The following is an 11,404-nucleotide window of genomic DNA, read 5'->3' as shown; positions in this document are numbered from 1 at the left end:
GGCGGCAGGGGGCGGCGTCGCCCGCGGCGGCGACTCCCGGTCCGGGGCTCAGCGCCTTTCAAGAGACGCGGCGACCTCCGGCGGCGGGCCGCGTCGGCCGGGCATGGCGGCGTGGAGCCCGGCCGCGACAGCGTCTCTGCTCCGCGGGATCCGCGGGGTGAGCGCGGGCGGGGCCGGGCTGCTCTTCACGGGTGGGAGCTGCGGAGGGGCCGCAGGGCCGTCCGGGGCCGGAGCTCGAGGACGGGCTCAGGGAGATCGCGGCGCTGGGCCCTGGGGCCTCCCCCCTTCCTTTCTCTCATTCATTCCTAGTTGTTTCGGTCACACAGTGGATCCGGGCGGCCGGCTTTCGGAGAAATGTCAGACCCTGGCGCACGCTGGCGGAGCTTGAAAGCCGGTGGAGGTTGGGGGCGAGGGGAACAGACACATAAACAATGGTAATCCGGTGGGCACCGAGAGAGCGGTGTTGACGTACTGAGCCAGAGACATAGCAGTCACAGCTATGCCACAGCCGGGAGTCCTGAAGTGGGTGCCAGAGAGTGTGAGGTGTCTGGACTTTGGGCAAGTCCTCCCAGCCTCTGTGACCTTAATCCTCTCCAAAATCCTACTTGTCTGGAGTAGAAGCCCAGCAGAGGGCACTCACTACGCGCTCTATAGTTTTCTCGTTTCTGATTCTTTCCTCACTTCATCCACTTTGCTCTCCTATTCCTTCTCTCCTGCTGCCTTTGAACCCGCCTCCACCAAGTATAAAAAGCTGGTGACTTTCAGCGTGGACAGTCAGAATTCTAGGGATTTCATCAGATTTCTCGTTTAAAGGCCGCTGCCCACAGATTAGCTAAAATGGAGGAAAGACTTATCCCAAAAAAATCAGCAGTGCTAACCACCTACACCCCTTAGCGATTATTGGTTCTGCCTGCCACCTCTGCCTTTGCCCCCCAAGACTCTGTCCTCAGAAAAGTCTCCTTCTCTCTGTTCCTTCCTCCACCCCAACCTTAGCCTGGCCTGCAACACCAAGTTTCTGTCCCTCCACTCAGTCTCACTCCAGATCTTTCTTCTGACCTGTATTTCAACTGCCTGCTAGAATCGAGACTTCTTTGCAGGTGCGAGTAGGCATGCCCTGAATGGTGTGCACATTCCACTAATCCATTTGTTCATTCATCCTCCCATCCATACCCAAGTCCTCCTGAGAGCCTGCCCTGGCCCAGGTTTGGAAGGCTGCAGTAACAGGACAGACTCAGTCTTGGCCTTTGAAATGAGCTGATGAAAACCAGTGCACAGGTCATTTTAAGGAAGGTGCTTCCAGATTCTCTAACACAGGACCCTGCTCTGGGCCATCAGGAAAGGCCTGAGGGTGGGCAGGACTGACAGGTGAAGGGATGGCACCTTCAGCACCAGCACTGGATGAACAGCACTCATGTATCCCACCTGCCATCCCCCTCCAATCCCAGGCCCTTTGTAATGCCTCTTATCTGGGCACCTTTCCAGACTAGCTTTAAAAGGCACTGTTTTGTGCAGGTTACTTTGGCCGCCATGCTGTATTTTCAGTCTCCCTTTCAGCATGTACTCAACCCAGCCAAGGGGGTGCAGACCTGGCTTTTTGCTCCTTCTCCCCTTAGGGTTGAGACATGTTCCCATCAGATGCATCAGATGCACTGGCTCCCTATGGTAGCCATCCGGGGGGTAGGGAGAGTGTTGCTGCCAATAGTAAATAATGTAAAAATGTTTTTCCTTCAGATCACTTAATAGAATTCTGCTCCTTCTTTCCAGTAAGAATTAGTATGTGTCACAAAGTGTGGTTGGCTTCGTGACCAAGGCCACATCCCACAGGAGGGTGTGGAATGTTGACCAGGCCTATGGGATAGGTGGCGTTTGGTCTCACCAGTGCATGGTCAGTGGCATGCTGGCATAGTGAGGCACATCTGAGGCCTGCTGCCTGGCCTCTCCAGGCTCTGGATCTAATAGATCCAACCGTGGCACTCTTTCCTTAGTGCCTCAGTTTCCTCACCTCTAAAACTGAAATCATGACAGTGTCTCTCTCACAGCAGTATCATTAAGAGTTTACTATCTATTGAGTTTGGTCTCTGGAGTCAAAGCGAGTTATTTACAATTCCACTCCCCACCTCCATTTACTCCCCTTGAAGTTTATTCTGTGTTCGGGGGAGCTTATGCGGACATCTGACACCATGCAGCCCCTCTGATGTAGCCCGTGGCCATGCTGGCGGGGACCCGGGGCCCTGGCTGGCAGGGCAATGGTGGGTGGGGCCTGCATAGTGGCCTGGGCTGGACTGGGGGTGGCATCATCTTGCTCAGCCATGACTTCTTTGTTGTGTGGCAGCTTCCTCTTCTCCACTGCGCCCAGCGGATGTTTGCCTCGCAGACTGAGGGGGAGCTCAAAGTAACCCAAATTCTCAAAGAAAAGTTTCCTCGAGCTACAGCTATCAAGGTCACCGACATTTCAGGCAAGATTTTCTCTCATCTTTCCCACAGGGTTTGGTAGGATTTTGCCCTCTGGAGGGGTAGAGGGCAGGGGGCTTGGCAGAGCGAACTTGTCATCAGGGGGCTTGGCGGAGCGAACTTGTTGTCAGTGGCTTTTCAATATGTGTGGCTGTTGGAGAGATGGAATTCTGGCTCTCCCAGCTGATGGGGTGGAGGTGGGGCTGTGGAAGCGTCAGAGGGAAACTGTGTGAAGGGATAAGGCCCAGCTGGGAGGACTCCTGGTTGCCAGCCTGGCCCGGCTCAGATGTGGTCCCTCTCCGTCACCCTGGGACTCCGGTCCACAGTCTTTTTTTTTTTTTAGTTTATTTTTATTTATTTTGACAGAGATAGAGAGCAAGCAGGGGAGGGACAGAGAAAGAGAGAGGCAGAATCCCAAGCAGGCTTGGCACCATCAGGGCAGAGCCCAATGCAGGGCTTGAACTCATGAACAGTGAGATCATGACCTGAGCCGAAATTGAGAGTCAGATGCCTAACCGACTGAGCCACCCAGGCACCCCTCAGGTCCACAGTCTTTAATTTGACTTTGAGAAGGACATGACTTTCTCTGCATTCTTCTGACACCCTAGCATATCAGGTCTGGAGAGGACCCCAGAAGGATTTTATCCTTTTGACAATAACTTCCTCACTTTCCCCACGAGGAGCCGAGCCCAGAAAGGCCAAAGACCCCGCCCAGCCCCTCGCAGGAAGGAGGTGGCAGAGCTGGAACCAGCACCAGGATACGGGTAGACTCTGTCCTGAGCCCAGTTACCAGCCCCAGCCAGGCCCTTTCTCAGATGCCACCGGCACCTGAGAAGTTCAGGCTGGCTGCGTGTTAGGAGGAGGCTGGGGAGGCGACTTGCGCACAAAGAGAAGATGGGGCCTTTCTCCAGACACTTGTGGAGCAGCCTAGTGGAGGTAGTAAGGTGGGCGTGGACCTGCGTCTCCCCACACCCAGACATGTCTTTGCCGCCCAGCATTGCTTTGCCGCTGGCTTCTCTGAGAACGTAACATCTGCAAGGATTGGGCGAAAGTTTAGAAAATAGTTTTTATTCAGAAGTGTAGAAAAATCAATCAATCCAAAGATCCGTTGGTGAGCTCTCTGCCGTGTCCCAGGGCATCGCCGAGGCCTTGACGTCACCGGTCCTATACCTGCCCCAGGCCCAGGTCAGGCAGAGCTGGAACCTGACCTTCAGTCTGGCTCTGCCTAGCCCTGAACAAAGTGGGGAAGGCTGGGAAGCTAGGTTAACCAAAGCTTGGACTCCTAGTACACATAAAGCCCATTGAGTAAATTGCACTTCTCATAAAACGGCTGGGTGTTAACAGCACGGGACGTTTTCCTTCCTGCCCATGTTGTTTCCTGCTCGGGCAGCATGTTGCCATTAGTCCCTGTCTGTCTCATGCTTCCACTCCTTTCTTTTCTTTTGGTTATTATTACACAGTTTTCAAGCCAAACTTTAGTGTATTTTTTGCATTTTTAAAAATATTTTTTTGCTGGTGCTTAGGAAGGTTGAACACTGAACTTCGGTCTCTCCCATCCTCTTCCCTGGGGATTATTGGCCTATTAAAGATAAATACAAGGCAAACCTACATTTCCTAGGTTTTCCATGCTTTGTGCCTTATCTTTCGCACCCCACAAATAATCATCCTGGGCAGTGCAACTGCCTTGAAAAAGGAACAGCACGTTTTGGATCAAGGCAGCCTGCGGGGAGGGTGTGGTCAGGTTAGAAGCCATGATGTTTTCCTAACAGTCTTAGCAACTTTCTGCTGAACAATAACATTTCAGACCTTCTTTGGATTGTGCGGTACTCTAAGGACATATGGGACTGTGGCTACCGTAAGTTAATAATTGAAACACTTTTGAGTCATGTTTATTTCAGGAGGCTGTGGGGCTATGTATGAAATCCAGATCGAGTCAGAAGAATTTAAGGAGAAGAGAACTGTCCAGCAGCACCAGATGGTAAATCAGGTCAGTACAAGCAACAAGGCTCCTTTGCCGTTGATCTCCAGCATCTTGAGAGGGCCTGACGAGTGGGGATGGTATTTAACTGTTAGTCCTAGGAACAAATACTACAATACAGCACTCATGCAAACAGCATTCAGGACCTGAGCAAAACATAATCTGGAACTACCTGGAATCAGACTGTGGGCAAATAGGAATTTTACGCAGAATTGAAAACAAGCCTCCCGATAGTTTCCTTGTATATTTCCTTGGATAATGCTACAGGTGTTTACTGTTATTGACACATATTAAATGTATTTTGTAAAAATAGATGTTTTTGTAGATTTGAAGATTTTTTTAGCACTTCTTTGGACTGCTTTACAGATGGGCAAATTGAGGCATGGCATGATTGAGAATTGCTCTAGCTGCCCCAGACCCAGTGACATAATGTTAGGGGTTTGGAACATCAGATTTAACCAGACCCAGGCCTGGTTTATTCATTCTCTATGCTTCTTTTACTTGGAATCTATACCAGCCTTGACCCTGGGCCTATATCTGTAAACTTGCCCCCTCCCCTGCGTCAGGTGTGTTTGAATCATTCTGGAAGGTCTTGTACATTGTGAGCTGGTTTAATTTCTGTACAGGACAGCTCTGGTCATAAGAATCCCTCGGTGGCTCCTTGTATATCAAGTTCTGGTGTTCCAGACTGCTATTCCAGGCCTTCCCCACCCTTCTCTGAATGAACCCTACCCTGGCCCCTGCCTACCGTTCTGTCTTTGCATCTGGACCTTTGCCAAGATCAGACCTCCTGCCTGGGCTCCCTTCCTCCCCTCCTGCACCCGGCTCAAATGCTGCCTCCCCTACCTGCGTGGTAGGGAGCGAATGCCCTTGCATCCTCTGACTCCAATATTTTCTGCATTGTGTCCTGGATACTTACATCCTTGCCGTCTGTCCCTTGGCCCTGTCAGCCCTTTGTAGGCTGTTCCCTTTGGGATCCATCTTTGGGTTCCTCACGGAGCCCAGCCTTTCCCTCGGATGTGGGCATCCATGACCATATGGTGTGCTGCTGGTCTGCCTGGGAAGTCTGGGGTGGAACAACTACTTTGCTCCCCCAGAAGTGCTTCTAGTCTCACATGATGTCAGGGGTTGGAGCCAAGACAAGACAGGGAGGACCTCAGTGACCCAAATCATCTCCAACTGGTCAGACTTTGGGTTTTGTCCCCAAAACTACTCAGGCTGCCTGGTGAGCCTGCACTCCTAGGGGCACTGTTCATTTGAGTGCATCCCCCGGTCGGGAGCCACTGTTACAAGTGGTCAAGGATGCAGGTTCTGGAGTCTGTGTGCCCACATTACAAATCTGGGCTCTGCTGCTTTCTAGCTGTGTGACCTTGAGCAACTTACTCAACCTCCCTATGCCTCAGTTTTTTAATCTGTCACTGGGGAGAGTAGTAGTACCTACCTCAAAGGACTGTTTTGAAAATTAGTGGTAAAGCACACGTAGAGCACTGAGAATACCGTCTGACACCTTACTAGTAAGCCCTCGGTAAACATCAATGGCCATCACCATTATCATCATTGTTGTCTACAACATTTTCATCTGTGAGCCCAGCACAATAGCAGGTGCTGAGAAATGTGTACCCAAACTACATTTTACAAACTGTGGGGCTTTGGCCAGGTCCCTTCCCTACCAGGGACTCAGTTCCCTCAACTGTGATGTGACCCAGGTGATCTCTAAGGCCCTCTGTAGCTGGGAGATACAGTGACCTACCTAGGTCACAGGTCCTTAGAAGCCTGCAAGAGAGTTGGTGGAAGACATTCAGAGGGGTAAGTGCACAGGACATGAGGGGTCAGGGCCTTCCATGTGAAAATGTGGCTGGGCCCTCACCTAGCCAAGGAGGCTTTTAGAATTGTGGCCCAGGTTGCAGCCCAAATATGGTCAGGGACAGCCTTTAAGGGGTACTCTGTGCCTACAGAAAGCAGAGAGCTTGTGACCCAGGGGTCTGTGTTCCCTTCCCCCAGTGATCACAGGAAGCTTTTTCCCCCGGGGACATTTCTGTTGTCTGCAGAGCTGAGGGGGTTGTGTGTGAATACACAGGTGGTGGGGCAGTTCATTGGCTCCCAGCACAGATGAGCTTCCAGCATCAGGGCTGGCCAGGAGCCCCAGGGAAACCAGGAGTGGCCAGGACATCAGGCTCAGGTCCTAATTCTGTTATTTGCTTGCTGAATTTTGACAGGGGATAGATTCTATTTCTTTTTTATCAGAGAAAGGGATGGGACCAGATTCTCTCTAAGGATCCTTCTGACTATAAACCTGACTGCACATGTTAAGAATTTTTTTCGTGTAAACTAGCAAAAGCAAACAAAGGGAATTAATTGGCCCATGTAATTAACTTATCTGGTTTCTGACATATCTAAATTCAGGGTCTTAAACAAGTTCATCTGCTTGTACTCTCTCTCCTTGGAGCTTTTGGCTTCTGTGTGTTGGCCTCATTTTCTCCTATTGGAGACAGGCTTGCTTGGTTGCTTGCTTTTTTTTTTAATGTTTATTTATTTTTGAGAGAGAGACAGAGCGCGAGCAGGGGAGGGGCAGAGAGCAAGAGGGAGACACCGAATCCAAAGCAGGCTCCAGGGTCCGAGCTCTCAGCCCATGGCCCAATGCGGGGATCAAACTCATGGACCCTAAGATCATGACCTGAGCTGAAGTCGGATGCCAACTGAGCAACCCAGGTGCCCCAGGCTTTCTCTTCTTGTTGGAGAACATGGCCCCCAGCCATCTCCAATTGACGTTGTTCAAGTAGAGTGACTCAAAAGACTGGCTCCACACTGAAACAGCCCAGCAGAGATTCTGATTGGTTCAGTTCGGGTCACGTGTTGCCCCTGGACCTATCGGGCTGGGCCAGAGGCACATAGCCACCTAAATGCAAATTGGTAGGTCTACCAGCAGTACATAATTAAGATCTCTAGTGGCTAGTGGAGAAGGGGAAGTATAGAACAATGTGTTTGAAATGCTACCATTTGTGCTATTAAAAGGCAGCTGGGTGGATATATATTCATAGTAGCCTAAACATGCATTTTTCAATCGTTGCAAAGACACACAAGAAATTAATAAGGGTTCTCTATTTGGGGATGGAGGTGGGAATGGGGGTGTGTGTGGAGGACAGGTGTGGGGGAAACTTCACTGTATGCCTTCCATAACTTTTGATTTTTGAGCCTCATTGGATATTCAAAAAAATAAAAAAACTTTTTTTAAAAAGGTAAAAACTGTTTAGACAAACCCTCCTACAAACACAGAGCTATACGCAACTATTCTCACAGAGACTTAATGTATTCAATGTCAAATGCAAAACAAACAGTGATGCTTTTCTACTTAGGCACTAAAAGAAGAAATCAAAGGGATGCATGGATTGCGGATATTTACCTCCGTTCCCAAACACTGACCACATCCTGACTGTGTAGATGCTGCTGCTTAAAACCTTGGATGAACTTGGCTGACACCATTCTTTCCTAGGCATTTGCCAAAAAAATTATCTATTTTGTTCATAGACATTTGCATATTATAATTATAGAAGAATATGTTCTCTATTTAGAGATTAATTAAAGGCAACAGACAACTGAAACTTTTGAAGAGTCATTGGTGATGTGTCTAGTTCCTTTGTTTCAGAGGCAATGTCCTTTTATCCAAAGTGGTCTCGTCCTTGGACAGTTCTGTCCAGCTGCTACAGAGGCGGAATGGAGTGCCAGCTAATTCTCTCGTGTCAAGAAACTTTCTTATTTCTTCTCTATGAAGCTGCTCCTCTAGGACACTGCTGTTAAGGCCCCTTAATCTTACCAAAAAGGAAAGAAAAAAAGGGAAGAAAAAAAATCCTTTGGTTTTGCTATTCCTTCAGTTTAATGCTCTCTTTCCCTTCCCCTCCAAACTTCTTACGAGAATGATCTTAGGCCTTCCATTTCTTACTCCCTGGAGTGGGCTCTGAGGAGTCTGGGATGCCAGGATCAAGGTCTTCTTCCTGTTTGAAGATTCCCCCACCCTTTGCATCCTGGAGGGAGGTGCAGCCCATCTCCCACAACAGAAGCGGAAAAGGTTTGGCTTCCTAGCTCCCTTGCAAATGGGCACAGGTCGGTGGTCTAGACTCAGCCCATCAGATAGATCTGGACTTTGAATTGGCAGCAAGTGAGCCAAGAAGCAGGGGTAGCGGCACATCCCCTCCAGCCGCTGTGGCTGCCGTATCTGGTACTCTGGGTACTGGCAGCCACAGAGCACTACAAGCTGCTGTCTCTCGAGTCCATGGTGGCGGGCACGGTGTCTGGGTCTGCAGCGGGATATGGGCCCTGGTAACGGAGCCTTCCTGTTCCTGCCCCTGCCCCTTTTCAAAAGCTGGTTCACCAGCGTTCCCAGAATTTCTGTGATTGTCCCATGTCCTTTCACTAAATTCTTCACTGTTCACATCGGCCTGGTCAGTGTCTGTCACTTGCAACCGAGAGCCCTACTGTGTTCACCCGCCCTCACAGTGTGGCTCCTGCCTTCCCACCCCCACTTGCCTCCCGGACGGCTTTCCGAGAGACTATGTCCACTGCCTCTCCCAGTCCTCGGCACCCCGGTCACCATGGTGATAGCAAGTTGACCATCTGCTCCTTCCTCAGCCACCTTCTTTATCTTTCAGGGAGCTGCCCACCAGGGAAACCAGTGTTCACTGTCATTTCTGAAGATCCCTAAGAAATGAAAGTATGTAGTTAAAACAACCTTGGGCCTGAGTTTTGGAGCAGCACAAATTTTAAATATTCTGTTCATATACCATGCCCCCATTTTCTGGTTTAAAAATATTCTCTTTCTCCACAGTATGGGGGAGGGATTGGTGTCCTGCCAAAGAAGAACCACCTTTTACATGGAATACATGTACTCAGTTGTATAATGGCTGAGAAGCCAGGATGAAACAGAACTGAGAACCAGAGGCACCTCTGAAAGAGGTGTTTTTAGGTAGTGTAATAAGGAAAAGCCTAAGAATGGAGTCCCACAGGGGCGCCTGGGTGGCTCAGTCGGTGAAGTGTCCGACTTCGGCTCAGGTCGTGATCTCACGGTTGATGAGTTTGAGCCCTGCATTGGGCTCTGTGCTGACAGCTTGGAGCCTGGAGCCTGCTTCAGATTCTGGGTCTCCCTCTCTCTCTGCCCCTCCCCTGCTCATGCTCTGTCTCTCTGTCTCTCTCTCAAAAATAAACATGGAAAAAAAAAAAAAAAAGAATGGAGTCCCAGAGACCAGAAGAAGATAGTGCTTCTGTCTCTCTGTCTCTCTCTCTCTCTCTCTCTCTCTCTCAAAAATAAACATGGAAAAAAAAAAAAAAAGAATGGAGTCCCAGAGACCAGAAGAAGATAGTGCTCAGGGAGAACTGAGAGATCACAGAATTAGATACATGTTGGTTACTTGTGTGGAGCCTGATTGAGGGTGGGCTGGACAAAGGGATCTGCTTCTAAAGAACAGAATAAAGCAGAAATGACAAGGTGCAGCTTCAGAGACTAGGTCATAAGAGGCACTGCGGCTTCCTCCTTGCTCTCTCTTCAGTTGCTCACTCTGGGGGAAGGGAGCCGCCATGTTGTGACAACACCCAAGCAGCCTGCGGGGAGGTCCACGTGAGGAACCGAGGCCTCTCACCAACAGCCAATGAAGCGGGCCTGCCAATAGCCAGCAGGGAACCAAACCTGCCAAAACAAGAGCCATTTGGGTAAGCCATCTTGGAAGTGAGTCCTTCCAAGTCACAGTCACAGTTAAGCCTTCAGACAACTGTCGCACCAGCTGACATCTTGACTGCAGCTTGAGCCGGAACCACTGAGCTAAGCTACAACCAATTCTTGACCAGCAGAAACTATGAGATAATAAATGTTGTCTGAAGTCACTGAGTTTTGGGGTAAGCTACAGGGCGATAGCTAACTGGTATGCTTTTGCACTGCTGGCTGGACACTGGGGCGTTTCACATATTGAAGGAGAGGTTGAAGAGCCAGACTGCAGAAAGGATGGGGTCCAGCTAAATGTCAGGAACATACCACACCCCTGGGTCTCCACATCACCTGTTTGCTTCTCCCTACAGATCAGCTTTTATTTACTTACATATTTTATTTACTTTTTTTCTTTGAAAAAATTTTGAACTCACCGTGAGATCATGACCTGAGTCGAAGTCAGACATTTAACTGACTGAGCCAGCCAACCGCCCTTGTTTTATTTATTTTTAAGAGAGAGTGTGTGCACGAGTTGGGGAGGAGCAGAGAGAAAGGAAGAGAGTATCTGAGGCAGGTTCTGTGCTGACAGCAGAGAGCCCGATGAGGGACTTGAGCTCACAAACCGTGAGATCATGACCTGAGCCAAAGTCGGATGCTTAACTGGCTGAGCCACTCAGGCGCCCCTAGATATGTTTATTGTCGATTGGTGTTCACCATATACTGCCAGTATATGACTCACTGCACTGCCTATAGATAGCTCTTAATTTTTATACTTCACGTCCTAGCCGCAAGAAAGGCAGACCTTCCTTCCAAGTTCCGGTTCAAAGAACGCCAGGGAATGCCTCTGATGGGCCCATCTTGAATCAGGAGCCACCCAGGAGTCATGTGACATGGCAGCCTCTCCCTGGACTCTGGTTTGGAGCGGGGAGAGGAGCAATCACCGAAATAAGCGGGGTTCTGTTCTCCCAAGAAGAGGCTGAGGACAAACAACAGACATTCTTGACCAGAGGGAACGGTGATGTGGCCTAACAGGCCTGCTAGGAGGCTGGGGATACCAAGGAAACTTGGACTCTTCCCTGGCTTCACCCCAGGCAACTCTTCAGGCCCAGAGAAATGTGTCAGCCCTGCCTACCACTTCCACATGTCTGCTCCCAAACCTGGCAACAAGAACTTTTTTCAAGTAGCTCCCCTCCCCTCCCTGTGGTTGTTCTTTCTCCAAAACTAAACAGGAAGTTGGGAGGGGCGCCTGGGTGGCTTTAGTCAGTTAAGCTTCCCACTCTTGATTT

General features: G+C 49.9%; 1 protein-coding gene across 1 annotated transcript; it reads left to right on the top strand.

Moving 5' to 3' along the window:
* Positions 1–8,028, top strand: BOLA3 (bolA family member 3). Its single transcript, XM_047854422.1, has 4 exons — positions 1–157; positions 2,333–2,456; positions 4,350–4,438; positions 7,783–8,028. The coding sequence occupies exons 1-4, from the start codon at positions 104–106 to the stop codon at positions 7,846–7,848; spliced, it is 333 nt and encodes a 110-aa protein (XP_047710378.1). The 5' UTR covers positions 1–103; the 3' UTR covers positions 7,849–8,028.
* The last annotated feature ends 3,376 nt before the right edge of the window (positions 8,029–11,404 follow it).

This window comes from Prionailurus viverrinus, chromosome A3 (genome assembly GCF_022837055.1).
Source record: "Prionailurus viverrinus isolate Anna chromosome A3, UM_Priviv_1.0, whole genome shotgun sequence".
Taxonomy (NCBI): domain Eukaryota; kingdom Metazoa; phylum Chordata; class Mammalia; order Carnivora; family Felidae; genus Prionailurus; species Prionailurus viverrinus.
The sequence above is the reverse complement of the archived record's forward strand: the minus strand, read 5'-3'. Positions and strand labels throughout refer to the sequence as shown.